Source organism: Hetaerina americana, unplaced genomic scaffold, assembly GCF_022747635.1.
Source record: "Hetaerina americana unplaced genomic scaffold, ioHetAmer1.1.p SCAF_9, whole genome shotgun sequence".
Lineage (NCBI taxonomy): Eukaryota > Metazoa > Arthropoda > Insecta > Odonata > Calopterygidae > Hetaerina > Hetaerina americana.
Genome location: NW_027287538.1, coordinates 62,889,456 through 62,910,997, shown reverse-complemented (window position 1 = coordinate 62,910,997; position 21,542 = coordinate 62,889,456). Strand labels below are relative to the sequence as shown.

General features: G+C 36.6%; 1 protein-coding gene across 1 annotated transcript in view; it reads left to right on the top strand.

Moving 5' to 3' along the window:
• The window catches only part of LOC139698900 (uncharacterized), a 1,088,866-nt gene that overhangs the window by 557,801 nt on the left and 509,523 nt on the right, over nucleotides 1–21,542 (top strand). The window contains exon 2 of the mRNA XM_071597851.1: nucleotides 15,985–16,572. Within this exon, the coding sequence (XP_071453952.1) occupies nucleotides 15,985–16,572 (588 nt within the window). The remainder of the gene's footprint in view (nucleotides 1–15,984; nucleotides 16,573–21,542) is intronic.

The window sequence follows — 21,542 nt, the reverse complement described above, 5'->3', positions numbered from 1 at the left end:
ATAGATATCGAAATATAGAACTATTTTCGAATTCAACATTAATTATGAAATACCTGTTTGGATATTATTCATTGGGTTACTTGACTAAAATAAAAATGCAGCATTATATATGACAAAGTATTGAATTTCACTCGATAGTATGTAAGTAGTCCATCTTTTTCCTAATGGAGAATGGCTACCCACTGAGGAAAAATTTACACCATATCGTACACACGGTCAGAGCGAGAGAATACATCAAATCTAAAAAACGAAGAAAAGAACATTTTATGGTTTTAGAGATTTAATAACATCAAAGAAAATAAAATATATTCAAACAAATTTCATATTCCACAATCGAACAGCCCAGGTATTCCATAATCTCAGAACAAAGTTAATAGATTCTGGGATTTAGTGATTACGACACTTGAGTGACTTCGCGTGCGGTTTTAATATTGAATTGACTGCGCGTGCGTGCAAATATGCTATATATATATATATATATATATATATATATATATATATATATATATATATATATATATATATATATATATATATATATATATATATACACCTTTTTCATACATTTGTATTTATTAATAAGTGGGAATGAAGTGTGTCTAAACTCTCAATTCCAGAATTGTCCCCCAACCAAGAGAAACTCTTCTTTGAATAATGGTTGAAATAATTTTAATTCAAGGGAGATTGAGGGTTTCCATGACAGAGGGGAGGAGGGCTCGCGCATGGATGTGAAGTCGCGGTTGACGGAGGACGGGGGAGAGGGAGAGAGAAACGCCTTCGCACTGAAGCATTGAGAAGAAGGCGGTGGGATTAAAAGGGAGAGCGGGTGAAAGGGAAAAACGGAGATTAAGAAGAGAGCGAGTCTGGGTAGAGGAAAGCGAAGTGGAATAGCGTGTATCGCCGACTTGAGGGTCCTTTCGGGGAGGGTGTTTGTAGAAATCGAGATCTAGAATCCTTGAGTGAATCTGGAGTCTCCAAAAAAAAGGAGGAAGACGAGGCGTGGCGGCGAAGAGCAAGAGGGAGAGTTGTGGGGATGGGAAGGAGTGTGAGAGGTGGAAGGAAGGGGGTGGGGGAGGTGACGAGGAGATCGGGTGTTTGGGAATGTGACAGTGGAGGCGGGAATGTAAATCCTTTTTCGATTCGAGGGTGCGGTGGAAACGAGGGTAAGGGGTGAAAGGGTCCGCTTTTCCGCGGGGTCTCCGCCGCTGCCTTTGCGAGGGAAACCGCGAGGAATCCCTAATTTCCAAGGTGGTCGATAAACGTCTTCCAGACTCTTGTCTCTCTTTCTCTCTCTCTCTCTCCCTCCAGCTCTTTTCTCCCGTCTCCCATTTTCGCTTTCACACACTTCAAACTCATTTCGCAGACGGAGATGTGTTTTCTTCTCCCGTCGCCACCTTCAAACGTCACTCGCCCCCACTGCGAAGCTTAGGAGGTTCTGTACCCGCAATATTGGTTTTCCGGTTTGAATTTCTGACGGATCCGAAAGGGACTGTTCAATTGGACTGATGAGTCGATGGGAATTGCCTTGCACAATTTATCTGAGAGTGTGTCCCGTATTATCGAAGCAGCGAGTGGTATTGGGAGGGGCACTGCGAAGGAAAAATAAGCGTCCGTGGAATAGCACAGCATGGATGGCCATGACTCCGAGAAGAGAGCCTCTAGAGGTTATATGAGATTAGTGAAGACGTCAGCACGTAGATTGGTGCTACGTGATGATTCGAATTCTTTTATGTCCGTAAATCAAGATATATAGATAGCAATGGTGGAATCTACCAAAAGGAAAACAAATGTAAAAATAATAAATAAACGTGGGAGAGAATAAAAATTGCTCGGTAAAATTTGAAGGAGATATATAAGATAAAAAATTAGTTTTGCCAGCTAATTGAAGTTGGTGAATTAAGAGTGAACGTTATGCCTTCATAGTATAGTGAAGAACTGCATATGCTTTCGGTGCCATGAAAATTTGTCAACGTGGAGATCAGAAATGGAAAAGTTGCCCAATTACTATTACCTTGACCAACATGAATTACGTCACTTATAAAAGTCTTAATTTTATGTTAACTAAGCATATTGGTCGCTTTTTGCATTTTTATCCTGTCGCTGCATAAATGTTACCCTGATATTTCTTCTCTTCGGCCTAACATTTGCCAAAAAAATTGAATTACAACTTGAAATTATGCGCGAAATTCTTTTTTTTTGTAAAATGTAGCTCACTAAGCGCAATTATAAAATTTATTCAATTTGATTTTATAATTTTGCATACAAAATAACAGGGATATCATAAATTGCAGTTGTTTCAAAACTTCCGTGGAATGAACCTTTACCAACTGACCGATTGGTAGATATTATATACATGTAACGACTACGGAGGTAATTCTTTACCTTAATAAAAAATAAATTAATATATTGCTGCCTAAATTTCATTTTCAATATTCTTGACAGACATTTTTCGACTATATTGTTGTACTAATGTCGAAATAGAAGGATATCATCTCAAAATCTGTTATTTTTTTAGAAATATTTTTGAAATGGGAGTGTTAACTTTTGGAGGTTAGAGATAAATGAATGAAAAAAACATACTTTTTCAGAAATAATGCAACGTGACATTTCATTTCAGATTGTACGTACTGAGAAAAGATGAAAGGAAGAAGTTGCAAGGAGACGGTTTCGAATAGAAAAGAGTATCCAAGCACACGTCTTTCTCTTCACGGCGGCTAATGATTCACCGGTGTGTGATTATTCCGGCTACCCACTTTCTTAAAACTATAATATGTTAGACTGCAGAAAACACTAAGTATAGGAGGGAACGAATAACATGCTACAGGTACACCGAAGTGCCTCTTCGAAAGTAAAAGAAATAATATTCTAAAATGCGGATGTGATTACCATTCAAGATACGTCGGAGTATTAATTGCACTAAATCTAACAAATATAGAAATAAGCTAAATGTAACCATAGTCCATATAACATTCACATTTTGTTCTTACTTTTAAATCTAAACCTAAGCAGTTAGAGGAAGATCAGACACAGGGTTCGGAAATCACAATATTTTCTCTCATGCACTATAATGATCAGAATAGACGGAAAATTAATTATAAAATGTAGTTTAAATAATAATTAACTAGTGTTTTAAGATTTTGGCTCACACACCTGTAAGGAAGTAGCAGTAAACAGCCTTTTTCTTCGAGAGAGAGAAGGAAGGTATGACGGACTAGCTGGCACGTCCATTACCACGAGTAATATAATTCGACTTTAAGTGTAGAAAAATTCACGCTAGGTTCTTCAGTTATTCTCACGTAGTTTTATCTCTGGGATATTTGCTGCTTTGCATTGAATATAAAAAAGTAAAATCACGAAAGATATCCGTTGATGTTGCTTTGTTGCTGGGCTACGAGACTTTTTGGCAACGTCTGTTCATCAAACGTTTTCCCCGGTGAACATGAGCATCCAGGAGCCCTCCGCATAGATGTATATATATATATATATATATATATATATATATATATATATATATGCATATATATAACTATACATGTAACTATAGATGTATACACACATAACTTGGACACCTACAAACAATATAAGAACATACGAGGGCGGTTCAATAAGTACCCGTGTTAGAAATGAAGAAACCATTTTTTCAAAAATATTGTTTTTTAACATTTTCAACATAGTCCCCTTTTAGACCACATAGTCTTCCCAACGTTCCGGCCATTTTTTGAACCCCTCCAAAAAATAGGATTTGTCGAACTCTCCAAAATACGCCTCTGTCTCGGCGATAACTTCCTCGTTTGAGCTATTTTTTTCCCGCGAGCCATTTATTCATGTTAGGGAATAAGAAAAGGTCGCAGGGAGCCAGATCGGGTTAATACGGGGGGTGCGGCAGCAATTTATAATGTAGTTCATGCAGTTGGCTGCGACAACTCCAGATGAATTTGCTGGTGCGTTACCATGGTGAAACAGCACCTTCTTTTTCGCCAAATTTGGCCGCGCCTCCTTCAATTTTTTTGTCAAAGCGGTCCAATAACTCACTGTAGTATTTCCCAGTAATCTTTCTTCCTTTTTCTAAAAAATCTATGAGGATGACGCCATTTGCATCCTTGAAAACCGTCGCCATGACCTTACCGGCCGATCGGACCATCTTCACCTCCTTTGGAGCAAATTCACCGGGAGAAATCCATTTTTTTGATTGTTGATTAGTTTCAGGTGTGTAATGATGAATCCAGGTTTCATCAATAGTGATGTACAGTACACCTGCACTATACTCTAGATGTGGCCTAACTAACGTGAAATTACAAAGTTCTTTAGCCCTCTCATTACATTTCCCAAGTATCCTTTTCATGAATCCTAACATTTTATGTGTTTTTCCTTAAATTTCATGAATTTTCCGGGACATATGTATTCTTAGTTATGGTAACACCCAAATATTTTACCGATTTTACCTGTGTTTTAGGGCGAAATACTCTTCCTCTAAAAATACATCAAATACATCTCTTGAAATTTAATTATAGCTTCAATGCGTTGCACCGCTTTGAGATCGCATTTAGATCGTTTGATAATGTTGCCCTATCTTCATGACTGAATGTCTTCCTACACATAGATCACTGCATCGTCGGCAATTGGACGAAGTGCACTGGAAACCTGAGACGCGATGACATTGTTGCATGAAAGAGAATTTAAAACGCTTTTGCGTATAGTATGTAGCAAATCGATTAATGTTCTTTGTAATACATTTTACCCGCTCAATTAGGAAATCCAAAAATCCCCGAGAAATTGACTTCAACTAGCATAAATATTATATTCTATTTCTTGCATTTCACTTTAACGGCTACGAATATCGTAAGTTGTTACCCAAAACTTTCATTAGCTTTCTCTCTTGTGAGTTTTTCCTAATTAATCCTTTTTATATTTTTCCATGTTCTTTAACTATATTAGCTGATTATATTTCTGGCATTATATTAAGCTGCTATATCACTATAGTGGTACCGAGACGAAGAAGGGGTATTGCTTGTGGAAAAGTTTTCCGGGAAACGCAAATTTTCGATTAGGGTTCTAAAACAACTAGTAGGTTAACTTCGAATAGTACTTACCACAGAACACCGCGAAAGACAAAGGCACAAAGAGATAGAAAGAAGATATAAGGGATCTGAATCCGAGAGGAGGCAAGCCTTGTGGCTTTGCCTGAGAGAGAATGAGAGAAGGAAGAATAAATGAATCAGAACCTGAAATAAATGAACGATTGAATGCAGTGTCTTTAAGAGAGCGTGAGAAAGTGTAAAATGAGTACATGCTTTTTGGAATAAAGGTAAACTCGGGTTACATATTTGACCAAGAATTGACGAAATACCGATAATGGCACCTATTGTTTTGCTAGGATAAAATATTAACATATCGAAATATTTCCCCTCTATGACCACGGTGATTTGACTACAATGTGTGCCCGCAAACAATGAGAGGCTTTTGATGAAGAAGATCAGCAAAATAAAATGAAATTTTTTCAGAGTGTTGTCATAACGTTTACAAACCATTAAATGGATTGAAGCCATGCCCTAATTATTAGCAAAGGTTTAAATGTGGAACAAATTCTTAAGTACATTTATGGTAAACATGAGGTAACATAATGGCTAAAGTTTTCATTTCTGGGAGATCACCCGTTTAAAATTGCCGGGTAAGGTAAGGCGTATTGCTTCAAAGTTTACCGCCAGGTCTACAGCAATGCCTCAATCCTCTTTCCTGGGGAGAATAAATTAAGTTCACGTAGTTTAACATACTATACATGGAAACTGTGTGGCTGATTCCATGAATAAACAGCAAGAATGGGACGGTTATTTCGATATTATAGGTAGAAATGACATTCTTGTTCGATCAATGATTGTCGACGCCCATTCGTTCAAAATTTAAAGGATATATACAATGGTAAAAGCCATAGATTTGCAAATATGGGTAGTGGTGTCCCTCGAGTGACGGTGGAACCCTGATGTAGCATAAGTAGAGATTAGAGACGCGATAATGTTCCAACTGTCAGTGAGACTGAGGTTATGTTTGGAAGTATTGACGGGCAACCTCCAGTGGGACGATATAGTATAATCCAAAACGTGGCGAATTGTACATAAAACACCCTAGTTCAAATATTGAAATGTTGATTTATTCCAAGATATTTCCTATGGGGATGAGAAGCTGGAGTATCGACATTACTCACTTCACAGGAAAAAGTAGGGTCACCTTACTGCAGTTCTCTCCTTACTGGCTCTCCTTGAGAGGTTTTCAAACTTTGCCCTGTTTGTCAGTTTACAAGTCCTTGCACGCACGAAAAATGCAAATGGTGAAGAACGGTTTACCTGCCTATATTGCACAATATGCGAGTTTAGATGTTTTATAACACATATAAGACTTTTCAGTGGATATGTAATTCCACTTGAATCGTCGAGAAAGAGACCTCAGGTTTCCTATGGTGGAACATTAACCCAAGATTATACCATAGACTTACAGGTATACGACATATTAGAGGTCATAAGGCATCATTTTCTGTGAGAAATTAAAGGAAAGTACAGGTTGACTTGTACAGTGGCTACTACTACTCACCCAACGGATTATTCAGGTATGTGAAGAGACTTCTATATCGTCAGATTTTAAACCTGCCGTCTAATTTTCAAGGAGACCAAAGAAGGAGGAAAGAAGGGACCCATTTTAGCACACATGGTGGTCATTTTATGGATATATGGGTAATCTGAGTTTTTATCATTATGACTTTCAACTCCATGTAGGATTGCAGTTTGCTATCCTATACGCGAAAATCAAATGGACATCGAAGCATACTAGCGTTCACACAACCAAACTGAAATCGTTATAACTATTTTTTTATGAAAATCTTTAGGAGATTATATTTCAAATTATAAAAAACGCGTTTGATTTGGCTCTGCAGCAAAAGAAGAAATTTAATATCAAAGGTAAAAGGCCAGTGGAGTTTGATTATTATAGCAAGTTGATCACAAACCACACAATCTTTGAGCGCAATTAATATACTAGACACTCAGAGTCTATGGATGAAACTCCTGGACTGAAAATTACACAAATTAAAGCATCATTTTATTCCATTACTCCAGACTGTATGAAGTTTTAATGTAGTCCACGTTGATCCAACGTTACTAATCGATCCAACATTGTTACGTGTTCGTAAGTAGGATTCAAGAGTCAATACTGAAGGCGTAGGGTTAAAAATAAACACGGAAATAATAAAAACAGTGGTATATCCATATCTATGGCAGTGATTGCATGTATATATTAAGCTATATATTTTGCCAATACTCCTTCGGAATACAATAAAGATCAGGCTCGTATCTCCACAATTAGAATCCCTGGGGAGGCAGCGCTAAGTATTGCTATTGCCTATCCCGTCAATTTATTATCATTCTTGTGAGACCACGCGAAGTACAAATTTAGAGCGTTTTTGCCCTCTTGCCTTTTTCGTTCTCTTTGTGCCCAAATATCATTCATTCTTTCTGAATGGGCTTTCATTCATTCCTCCGGCCAGGTTTTTCTCGTCTTTTTGCGTTTTTCCACTTGGACGGATATCCAATCCCAAAAATTTCTGACGAAAGAGTTTTTAATGAACTTCTTGTTGAGCTATTCTTTCTTCTTCCATCTCCTTTTTAATTTAAATGGTATATTTATGAATATATGTTTTATATTTATAATTGAAGCTTTGCTTCGCTTTTTAAAAATTTACCGAATTTGTTTTGTAAGTCTGGTTGATTCCATTCTTGATATATGCCCATTAAAATTTTAACCCGTATTTATCATTTCGGAATGTAGCTATACCTTTTCTTTCATTACTTAACTTCCTCTCAATTTGAATGCTTGTTCGTCAGTGTGTCACTTAGACCGAAAACTTTCCTTCTTCCCATAGATTTTCCTTTCTATTCAATATTGGTTTCTTGAAAAAACTGCCCCATTGTCGTGTTAAATGTAGAGAAATGTACACGCAAATGTAGATAAATTTAAAAAAATAAAATAAATAACTGAATACTTCGGTTGCCCCCGGAACCTTCATCAAGGTATAAGTAATATCTAATTTGTAGTATTTTATTAAAAATCGTTAATTTGGTGAATGAGGTAGGCATTGGAGCTACCAAGCTTCCGCGCTACCAAACCGGTACAGCTACAATTTTCTTATCTCTTTTAACAGAACACATCCCAATATCCTACTCTAGGACAAGCCCCTCTTCATATCCATATACCTCCTTTTTCCCTTCATTCCATCCAAAGGCCCTATCCTATTCCTATCCCTTCCTCATCTGCCTAACATTCTCCCCTCTATCACAATTTTCAACATCCCATTGCCAAACAAATGTCCAATATCCATCTTTTCTGTCTCCTTTTGATTTCTCCCAACTATCCCCTCTCCTCCCTCATCATGCCAAGAACTTCTTTGTTTGTTTCCCTTTCTGTACAGTTCACCTTTTCCATCCTTCTCTCACTCACATTTCGAATGTCACCCTCATATACAATGTCTTTTCGAATGTACTCCTATCATTCTGCTTCGGTGATCATCCTTACCCCTTTAAGTCCATCATCGATTCCGTCCTACTGATGAAGGCTTAATTGCCTAGCGTAATTCTTCTCCTTATATCCCTACTACTTTGACCATTTTGGTTCAATACACTTCCGAGGCTCGCATACTCTTCGACCTACTCTAATTTTTGCCCTTCCATTTAAACGTACAACTTATCCTTTCTCTTTTTCAAAACCACATAACTTTTGTTTTATTCACAATTCTCATTCCGTATTTGTCGTACTGACTTTTCAATGCTCTCAACTGAGTTTGCAACCCCTTGGCTGACTGACAAACTGATGCAATGAATTCCCAATCGATTTCTATTTCCAATTCTTTCCATTCCTCTTTAATCATTGCCTCCACATATGCGTTGAACGGTAGAGGTGATAATGGATACCCACAGTCTAAATCCTCTTCCAAATACCCCTATCCGGACTCTCCATCCACCAAATATATATGGACATCCACCATATGCATATATATATATATATATATATATATATATATATATATATATATATATATGTATATATATATATATATTTATATGTACACATGCAGCTCCTTTCCTCTCTGTTTCTCCCTGCTTTTTTGCCAAACCTAGAGTTCCCAACGATACCCTTCACCGCACAGCTGCCTACTCCTTTGTGACATTTGCGGGTTTCTATTTCGGAATGAACAAAGAATTTGGTATTCATGAAAAAAAATTTTCTTGTTATATTTTATTCTTTGCTATTTACTTAATTGGCGAGTACTTTGATCTAAAAACTTCCGTCCAAAATTCACACAATTTCCCGATATTAGGTATATTCTCTTTGATGAAAACGTTTTAATTGGCTTTCAAAAGGCCTTTGCCTGTTTTGATGAGCGAATATTTTTGGGGATAACGCTCTCTATCTCTTTCAGCATCTCTCCATACAGTGGGGAATTTGCCTAGGGTAAAGTGGTGGCAGCATTCCCTTATTACCCTTAATCGTAGAGACTCACTGCTGGAGAGAGGCAGCCAATTATGGTCCTGGGATTAGAATGATCATCGGATAAAGGGTTGGAAGTGTGTAGTTGGCTGTATCATTTCACGTGGAGGAGAAATATTCTTAATCAACGATATTCCCTAGCATTAAAACACACCCTGGAATGGCCGACCTCCTCCTCACCCCTTCGCCCCTCCTACTTACCCCATCTGTATCCTTATCCGGTCCCGGTAGCTCTTTCTCTCCCTCGCATCGCACCCACAGACCCTCCTCCGCACCTTTCCAAGAGCACGTTCCAAAAGGATTTGCCTAATTAAAGCACTCTCGCCCGTGTAATGAATTTACGGAATCTATAGGTTGTCCCTTTTACGACTTGGATGAGAGGATGGAGGTGGGCGGGGATGCACGTAAGCGTTATCGCGGCACTATTAAAATCCATTAAGTGCAAGCGTCTTTCCTCTTACTATGCAAGTTAATAAGCGCGAAGTGTTTTGGTGCGGAAAGTTGAAGTAGAAAAAATTATCCTTCATCGCAAACTCGCGAGGAAGGCGCGTCCGATGGTTGAGTACGTAATGTAAGACTGCAGTCACTTAAGATCTGCTCTCCTGCCGATTATCTACCAGGAGTAACCGCGCTCCGTGGAGGTAATAGCAAATTTCACCGCACCGTGACCTTAAAGCTATGGGTTTTTAAATTCGCCTTAATACGATGGGAACGTTTATTTCATTTTTGGTATTGTACTCATTCATGATTTGATCTTTTAATGATTTACAGAAAATAATTCGTGAAAAAATATGCCAATATCAGATGAAACATGATTACGTTCAAATAATATTTAATTGCTTATCACTCAGATATATGTTTATTTTGAAAGTTTAAAAATATAGAACCCTTAAAAATGCTATCTACAACATTGAATTATTTTATGGTATCATTGAAAGAATGCTTAGTGTCAGCATTTTTTAAATTAATATGTAGATGAAACAGATCTATATTTGCTAACGCTTAGTTATTTCTTCGCAAGCAGAGAAATTTCTCGTTTTCTTAAAATTTGCACATATTTTTAATATTAAGGAAGAAAAGTATTTCATAAACTCTCAAAATAAACTTTCAATTTCCAGGATATCATGTGATTTGTTGCAGTACTTAATTGACACTCAGAGTTGGTACTCATAACTGCAGCCAAATTATATTTCGTTTTAATCTTTCAAAATACGAGATATGTTCAATAAATTGGGATGATGCATTTTTTATTCAAATAATGTTATATGCTAAAATTTACTTTTAAAATGCAGGTTAATTTATACTTGTGTTGCGTAGGTAGTTCATTGGCTTGAGTCCAATATTGCATCATCGTCACCTCTTTCACTTAGTTCATGTTCGTTTCGCCTGAGGCAATGATAGAAGTAACACTGGGCACTGTGATAAATATTTGCTTTCGCTGAGACCAAAACCTACATGTATGAATGAAATTGTGGACTTGCATAGCTAGTGCCTAAAGAACCCTCGCTAAATACCCTTTGGACGGATTGCGCCGTAGTGTATAACTGCAGATTGCTATATTCAGAGTTTTGCTGCAGAAGTCTAAATTTACTGCACCATACTTAATAAACTATGAAAATGGAAGGTAAAAGACTCTTCTAAGGCCAGATTTATAACCCATTTTTAATGTATACCGTAATGATAGAGACAAACCTGTATTAAATAGATAGATAGAAAAAGATTTAATATGCTCAAAAATAAAGTTCTGATTATATATAGAATTCATTCTTTTCTGTTTAAGTAATTAGTTGCTTATATTTTTCTTTATGTATCTGATGTGAAAATAGTTATTAAACATTAAGATATTACGATAATATATATTGAATTAAATATGATCAAGTAACGAAACATCTGGAAAGCCTACAGTTCAATAGTGTTGATGGAATTGCACTAATGAAGGGAGTAAATATACGTACTAAGCAAGGCCTCATTTTGTGAACATTTCTAATAACCATGATAAAATAACAAAAAATTTAATGATCACGGTCTTCTTTCAATCCACCTTAATTGGACAGCCTGTTTTTTTATTAAGGTTTACCTTATGATTAGGTATGTGGGTTTATTAGGCATCCGTTGATTATGTATGACAGAGGTGGTCGAAAAAATGGAGAGCTAAATTGGAAAAAACCTTGTGAAAACTTGCAGAATTTTCCATTTTCTTATTAATTAGACGGCATAACATTTTCCAAAAATTATGCTGACGTGAGTGAACAATCTAATGAATGATGTTTGCAGTCGGATCAAGGAGGATAATATTCAAATAAGATATGGAAATAACACTTTGAGTATAGAGAGGAATTTTGTTACTTAAAACCAAAACCATCCGTAATTAAAGAAGCTAGGGAAGATAGACAATAATGACAGAGGGCATTAGCTTGAGCATAATTTTCATATACATGACAAGTAATGTTTAGCGAGAATATTTAACATCGAATTTGAGTAATGAATCGGTTAATGCGCCAAGTATAAAAAGCAATGGACACATTCCTAGGAACATTTATACCATGAGAATCGCTGTAGAAAAAAGCAAAGAGGGGTGAGTTACGAGTCAATACCATGTACGTAGTGCTATAGGAGATATAAAGAGTGAGTTCTTCTCCATTCCGCACCTAGAAGATGGTTTCCAATGCATGAAGATAGTGGTTTCATGCGTCGAAAAACTCGGAGCCAATACATTTTGTATTTTTTGGGACTCTGCAAGCCACCGCTAGGGTGTGTGGCAGGGGGTGAGTTTAAGTTTCAATGCACATGAGACTAATTTTGACCCGAATATTTTTACCCACAACGAGGCCGGACATTGTTATTCTGATCCCTTATCGTTCGTGGAAAAAATGACTCCGTAAATCTATCTGTTTTACACTTAATATCTCTAATTTTATTAATATTATCTCCCCTTCCGTAGTACGATGGTGGTAATAATGCATGTTTAACATCACTGCTGAAGAAATCTTCAAATTTATGAAAGAGCTACTATCTGCAATTTAACCTTCGCTCCCTGTCTGATTCCCTGCCTAGCTGCCCTAATATTTGGAAACGCAACTATGTTTATCATAATAACGTTTTACAACTATGTTTATCATAATAACGCTCCTCTACGCTGAACGTGATCCCATTTGACAATCTATCTAACTTCGTGAGCATCCCATATACTTACAACATATTCTAAATGAGGCCTAACCAACGACAGATAAAATTTTTCTTTGACTCTTTCATGACATTTACCTATTACTCTTCTAATAAGTTATAATTTTTTGTTCGCTTGTCCGCATATTCCCCGTATGTGTTTCACCCAGGAGACGTCGTGAGTGAGGGCAACGCCTAAGTATTTAATTGAGTCCACACATTCCATTTCGGTGTTTCTGATGCAGTACTCGTTCGGAAGGGAATTGCTCTTTTTTCAAAAATTCATCACTACGCAATTTTTTTAAGCTTAATTCTAAATTCCAAGTGTCACACCAGGATTGTATTAGCATTAGGGCAATCTGATAGAGCCGCTGTGTCCTCAAGATCACGGATATCATGGTAAACCACCGCATCATCGGAAAATAAACGTATCTTACTAGTGACTACAGATTCAATGTCGTTAACGTGAAGTGAAAAGAAAAGAGGTCCGATTACACTTTCCCGAGGGACACGATGACTTCTACTGCATTGAGCTAACTCCATCCATGACTACACTTTTTACCCGACCATCCAAAAACCTTTAATACCCTTAAACCCAGGATATTTTTATCCATGCCATATGCTTCTAGCTTCGTGGGTAGTTTATTGTAAGGTTCTCTGTTGAAGCTTTCTTAAAATCTAGAAAAACCGCCTCCATTGGGACATAACTCTCTCCCGAAATAAGATGAATAGCATTGCTCTCTCCCGTCATTATTGTTACGGAAGTCAATATAAGGCCTCTGCTGCTATTTTAAAAGACAGTGGTTGGATAACGTTAGAAACACAGTAAGGTGTACCTTAATTTTGATGGACTGATGTTTTTGCATGGTCTGTTCTGAAACTGCTTACCCCCGAACAACAAGACTTTCGCGCGAAGATTTTTTTCTCGCAGTTTTAGTTGATAATACAGGAAAAAAGGGAGATTCTTTCAAAGGCTATCATTGCAAATTAATCCTGGCTACACCATTATTATCCTAAGAGAAAACAGTAACTCTCTGTATAGATATTCCCAGTATTACCAACACCAAAAAAATTCAAAGTGGCGGCTTCTGTGGGAAAGTTGGTATCATATCAATTATTATTCGATATTCAGGGAATAGTGCATAACATGTCGTACCAACACATGAAACTGTAATTAGAGAATACTCAAGAGATGTATTGGACATTCTTCAAGACCATCTCCATCGTAGAAGACCATGCACCAAAGCAGCAGGCTGGACGGTGAACCACGATAATACACGGCTAAGCATCGCAGATTATTTTCCTGCTGAATATCTAGCAAAATCAATTTGAACTAGGGTCTTCATCCTTCCTATAGTCTAGCACTAACCTCCAGTGACTTTTTTTAAGCTCCTATTTAAGAAAAACTACCCTCGCGTGAACCCTCTTTCTACATCAGAGGCAGTGGTGAAGGCTGCAACGGGGATTTCTTTAGAAACTATCAAAATCATGTTCCCTGCATGTGTTGTGAGACTGAAAATGCAGATGGGAAAGATGCACTGCATAAATGAGGCTAACGAGAATCATTTAAATTTGGAGAGTTCATATTTGGATGCCGTTAAAAACTGTGCGATGAATTCCATAAATATTGTACCCGTTTCAATTAAAATATCCATTAAATACCTAAAAGTATTGAACAAAAATAAATACGTAAGCATTTGTAAATTTATAGAAATTTTTTTATTAATAATGAGAAAAACACATTTATTCGTACGTACATATTTATTATTTTTTACATGCAAAAACTATTTCATTTAATCTAAGAGTACATTGAAATATGTCAGTTATAATATCAAAATGAATTTTAAAATATACTCATTAAGATAGAAATATGATACATAAATACTCCCACAATTACCGATTTATGCATGGAGGAAAGAAATAACTATAGAGGACTAAATTGTTTCCATCGACCAAGTTCTGGACATGAGCGCTTAGAGGCGAGAGAAAATAATAAAGATGGGTTCATCGAAAGAAAAGAGACTGATCAAACTTCATTCTTACGAAGATACTCTGAGGAAGGATCAGTGTTCATCACTGGGAGAGGCCGCTCTGTGACATCACTCAAGCAAAGAATCGTGCCTTCTTCCGGGTGATTTGCAAAAGGAAATAGCATCCATTGCCTTAAGAATCAATTTCTGCAAGTCCTGTTCCTAAAAATAAAAGCAACAACCCCTTCCTGTCTTGTTCTTTCTTATAATTGCTGTAAACCGAATGCGATCTTTTATTGGCAGTGAATTTATTTTACAGACTTCCAGTACAATCAGGGGAAAACGTAAAGAGAAAATATGCACACTAGAGTTAAAGCCATAAATCAGTTATGGTATCTTGGTTATATGCTTAATGAGACAAAAACTTACTCCACATATTTCATTTTCACGGACACGGATGTGAAAATTTTCCAATGCAATTCATGGCGTTATTTCGTTCAGATATTTCTCAACTAAGGTCAAATGATTGACGAACTTCCGTTTTGAAATCTTTATTTTTAACTTATTTTAAATGCTTCATGCCTACACTGAAGGGAGTGATTATGGCATAAACAGATTAGAAAGAAAAAAATCTCATTTTCGTAAAGAAAAATATGAGGGAAGGGAAAGTATCAGAATGATTATGGATAGGCTGTGCACAGAGGCAATGGCAGATTACATGCACGGTTTAAGCTTGCGAGGTCATAATAAGAAGTTGGGACATTTTTTTATATCCGATCTATACAAGGAATAATTTCACCCGCGCATCATTCGAAATCATTGCAATCGGAAGCATAGCATGATTCTAGTTCAACTTTCCAGTTGGCCTTAACCGTCAATTACTCTAATGGCTGGGGACATGACTTTCTCCTGCCACGATCCCTGTTCGAGGCTTTTAGGGTATGATGTGTATAGAATGTTTTAAGCAAAGCTTTCAAAACACTAGAGTGTTTATTTTATTCATGTTGCATCAATGGCATTCCTATTTACGCATATTGTAATTTGATCAGTCAGACTTACGATAAAACTGCCGTACGTTGCTCAGGTATTTCACCACAAATGACATTCACGGAATTTAACATCTCTAGTTATGGGAGTCGAATCGATGATATGCAAAAAAAAGACCTTATCCGAGAGACTTGCTATATTTTCTTCGAGATTACCTAGTGCATCATTTTTCTGTACTGTTATTCATCAATGAATTATTCAGAATTGACACTATCTCTGTTCTTGTGTGCAAATTTATTACGGCCATTATATCATTATCACTTTCACGTCCTTTCAGTGGCGGCCCTGTTCTTCTCCGACGTCTCCGGCCAGTCGACAACATCGCCGCACAAGAAGGCCTCCGCCTTGTCGACCGTCTCAAGGGGCGGTGGAGTGCGGATCACATCCCTCCGGGTCCCCACAGTGGTGCGCAACGGGTCCGAGAGCGGCGCCACGCTCGACTGCGAGTTCTGGGTCTCACGGGACGCCGAGGCGGGTCTTGTCGTCAAGTGGTTCCTCAACAACGGCCCTGCTCCCGTTTATCAGTGGATTCCAGGCAACGGGAAGTCCGACGGGGGTAAGTCTGGGTCCTCCGGGGGGAACGGGGGTGGGCCGCAAGGCTTGGGTCCCCTCAAGGGCAAACTGGACCTGGGTTTCGTGCACCACCACTCCGCTCCGTCATCCAGGGGTTCGGGGGATGGCGGCACCGCGGGATCCTCTAGCAGTGAGCTTGGGAATTACAATTCGCACAGCGGCGGGGACATCAGACAACACCTGAGTGCTCTGAGGATCAGAAAGCCAACAACAGACCTGTCCGGAGACTACAAATGTTCCGTGTCTACGTTCCATGACGAGGACTTCATGGTGAAGAAAATGCTGGTGTTTGGTGAGTGGAATCTGTTAGCTTACTCCGTGCTGTCGATTTTCATTAGATCTATTGGCTCACCTTGACCTCTGAGCACTTCAGGGACCAGCAGAGGTCTCGCATCTGTTTCGCGTTTCTCCGTGCAATCAAACAGTAGCTGCGAGGCATGCTCTTTCGACTTTACTAAGCCCTTTCCTATTTCACAAAATCCATTGCAGAAGCACCACGATGGATTTCTATTTCATGCTGCATTTTCTATCCATTTATTCTTATTCAGGGTTTTTAAGAGGCATTGATATGAGAAACTGCGTTCCTCTCTCTTCCTCCATCCTCCATTATATATGTAGTGCAAGGTTTGAAAGAAGGCCATTCTACTCGTATTCCGCTCCTTTGGCAATCGTGTAAACCAATTTCCTCAAAGAGAGACTTGATTTTTCTCAAGTTTTTCTAGCCTCTTCTCTTCATTTACTTAATAAGAACAACTGAATAGGTTATTAATATATGTTATCAGTTATGAGGTAAAAATGGTAACACCTTTTGGGACATTAGGATATATTGCGTAATTAAATGGTAGTGATTGTTTATTTATTTGCTTTTTTATTTATTTAAACCGAAAGTAAAACTGACAATCATCTTCACAGCCACCCTAAACTCTATGTACTATCCGAGTCGACGGCCTAATGTTACACTAAACACGTTAATTATAAACGTAGTGGTCTAATGTATTGAAAATGAAGACTATTACATTTTTTTAGTAAATTAGCAAAGGAAAATATTCATTAGGTGTGCATTAGTTCCACAGTAATACTCTATCTTCGGCCATAGATATTCTGTGCAGTATTATTCACAGGTAAATCTTATAGCCTAGTATTTCATCGGCACTACAATGCTTAGACAATTTTCGACGTGGATAAAGGTGGAATGAAGGTGTTGCAGGTCGGTTGGAGCGTTTCCAGTCTACGGGTCAGATAAGGGAATATAGAAAGACTGCTTAATGTGTGGTGGAGTGGCCGGTGAAAGGGAATGCGCTCATGGTTCAGGGTGGGCAGGAGATCAAATGCCGTATCTGACGTGGGCAAGTGAGTCAGGATTACTTTTTATGAAATATATGGGGAGTTTTTTCTGTGAAAGGTCGAAATCCGAGATAGAAAAGTTGCGATTGCTCGGAAAAAGTATACTTGGGGAATATTAAAAAGCAATTCAACTTTTCATAAGACTTGGCCATGAAAAGAGGAGAATGCTTACTTTGAATGTCTGAAAAAGATTTATGTAACATGAAGGAAGAAAATAGAGAATATGTAGAAATAAAACAAGTTTTTAAATTCCAAATTATAAGTACTGAACCATGAGAAAGATTAATTTTACATCTAATGTTCAACGGCCTGCAAATCAATCGATAATCGTATGTAGGAACACTAAACGTTGTCCCTTGCCCTCGCGTATTTTAAATAATTTACTTTTGAATCCGTTAACAGGGTTCAATAATATAACTCCATTTTTTGTATGAATGCACATTACAGGAATAAATAAATGTAATATGAAACCGCAAATATTTCAACGTGAAAGTCCCATTTATGATTATTTCAGCCCTCATTGTAATTAATTGAAATAAAAGACTTTCATTTTTCATTGCTGGATCTAGAAATTAGAACGCCTACCTAGATGATGACCTTAAAGGTTTATGTTCCTCATTTTTACAAAAAATTAGTAAAAATAGATCATTTGAGTGCCGAAATAATACGTATTAAAACATAATGCATTTTTGAAGGTACGGTACGCATGTTTTGACACTATCACTTACTAAGCATATTTGTATGAATATGAATTGCTATTAAGTATAATATTCTATTGTATTACTTGATAGTTTTGGCCGTGATGCTTACCTAAAAAAGTTCACATTTATAAATACGTTAATATCCTCTTATCCTATTTTAGGAGCCAAGAAAATAAAAGCAAAACCCAAGAAAAGGAAAAGTTCACCTCGCGTTAAACTGTATTTAATCTTCACAGTGCAGCACTGGGCAATAATATTATCGCACGAACATCATTCATGAACTGTGAGAGAAAGAGCCACCGCGCTAGTTACTTGAATCAACATTTAGGCATTAAGGGATTTAATGGTGGAATCAAAATGCTAACACTTTACGGGCAGTAATGGATGATGGACGAATAGGTAATTTTGAGAGCTATATCCTTCACCCAAACACATTTCCCCCTCCGCGGGGAATAGGTCTGGCCATTCCAGCAATTCCATCGAAATTCCGTCATTCATAGGGTCTGGCAAATCCAAATCAGAAAAATCGATTTCCCCTTTGACTGCCTTTTTTATTGATCCAGGTAAACGAGCGCGCTAGAAATTTATAGCTTTCAAAATGTTGAAATGTAAATTTGAGTGCAAATTACGTCATTAGTGGCCGTGAAAAGGACCCATATCAGCTCTGTCTAGACACCAAATTTGATTTACATTAAATCTTTTCTATTTATTTTTGTGTGATGTTTACGTTTTTATGGTTAACATTTTCGTCAATTGCAGTTTTTTCATTGAGTTCCATGGTTAAAATTTCTGGGAACGTTTTTAAGTTTGTCAGGAATAGTAAACTGCTGTTATCATCTATGCGTTTTGTGGACGGCCCATCTATTCTTTTTTTTATTTTTTCAATACTCAAAAAGCAAGAAATACAAAATTGAATTTTTTTCCGATTTACATAACTTTTAGGTATAGTTTCTGCAAACATTAATTTTTCTTCGCAGATACAGATAACTTCTGCGAATGCTTTTAAATTAAAAAGTGGTATTAATCAAATCTAGCAAATACTTAGTCTAAATATTTTTCTATTCGTTCTTTTAACCAAACAAAAATACTCTGTTAACCATTGGTTCTTCGAAAAAATTAGGGATACAAGTATTTAAGCTCTTGTGGCCAAGATATCCTTATTAAATATATATGAGCATGAGAAATTATTTATTTTTTTTAATAAAAAAATACTCGCATGATTATATTTCTTATCCTATAAATTTGAAGTGTCAGTGTAGTTCTATTTGTTAGTTCCAATATTATTTATTGGAATAATTTGACATAAATAATTACAAGGTCTCACAGATTAAATAAGGTCTCTTTTTTTCTTTTCCATGACTTGCTAATTGATTACTTCTCGTAGAAAAAACACCTATGTTTTAACCTGTAACTTTGTTTATAGCATCCTTTTATGTTTACAAATGTGGTTAATTAAATATATTCCAGTTCTCTGGTGTACCATTAGCCGTACCTTTTATTTAACAAATAATCTATTCAACAATTGGATAATAAGTTACAAATCTTAGTTATCTAAAACTGGCGCAAAGTATAACTGACCCGCCTACCATGATGTGTGAGCCGGGGTGAGCTGCCTGGGTTAGTACTAGATGAACTCCAACATCACCTACCAAACTAACCTTAGGGTTGATAACTGTATTTATGTTTTTTTACAGTTACTATGCAGAATCACTTGAATGGCGTGTTAATACTTCAATTCCAGTTATTTCTATAAATGGAAATCGTCTTTATTGCTCTAAACTTGTAGTGAGAAAGCAACTGAAGTTGTAAATGCAATCAAATTGAAAAAATAGTTGTGTATTCTTTGATTTTTCCAATTTTTCTATCGAATTTGATGTTGAAAAAATAGCATTCAAAATAGAATCCTTGTCTCATTTTTCCACCTCTCGCACTTCTAGTCAATTAAAATCTACGGAGTACCATTATGGGATGCCGAAAGTTTGCTCCGTCTGTTATTTTTCCGACTTGTATCGTTGTATTATTTTTCAAAAATATTTATTCTCAGCTATATGCTCACTCCTGATTTCTACGTTTTAACGTGGATTTTGGCGAATTAAAAATTGGCAATATCGATTGAAAGTGTTAATATTATTTCATTGTAATTCTTTCCAGTAAAATATTATTTTTCAGTACGTCACTATTAATACACTTGAACAAATTCTAGGAATGTCCACTATATGTTATAATAAACATTGCATTAAAAATGTTTCATAGTATCCTGAGAAAAATGATCTCCAGCTTAAAGAGGTCTAATCAGAATAAAATAAGTAAATTTAAAAGGAACTCACATTTACACCATATTTTCTGACACCAAATGATTTTTTTCACAGATTTCTCAACCAAAATCTCTCAGTAAACCATACGGAGGAGTCGGCACTTGAAGCAAGATTCTTGATTGTAATGATTGAATCAGGTAGACTTAATACGATGAATTGACGATTGGAGAATCTAGAGAAATAAATTCAATCGACTACTGTATAGATTTAAATAAAGATCGGCCCATTATTCAATCGGAATGATGTAATCTTGAAAGAGGAAAACAAATTTAATATTTTAATGCATACCATTGTCTTTTCTTTAGTACGTCTAAAAAAGTATTTTTTTTATATTTCCACAATCAGGCACGTATTCAATGGATGTTTATAATATGAGGTCGGTTAAGATCTTCTTGCAACCTGTGCCAGTGATATTTTACGCTTAAAATTGGGACACTTTGTTCATAGACATCTTTAAGTTTTCTTAAAAAAATGCTGACTTTTGAATGAGTAGCAATTAATCATGCCATAAGAGTCTTTTATTTGAGGTAAAGTTTTTTTCTAGGACTTGCGCGAAACTTCGATTCGCTCGGCCAACACTAAGAAACAGAAAAGGTTGCTTTCACACTAATGCATTTAAACATTTTATCATTAGCAATTATTTTTATCATATTATACTTTTTATCTTCAAATTTAAGGAATTAAATACATTCAGGTATTATATTTTTAAGAAATATCTTATTTAAATATTATAATAAATCACAGCATTATTCTGTGCTTTAAATTTTAAAAATTAAATCCTATTAAGTCATAGTTATCATCACAACGAGAGTTATTATTACAATTTGATAAGGTATAGTACATAACAATTGTTGAGTCAATGCTAGTAATTTACATAGGGAACAATTCAGAGTAGGCGAATT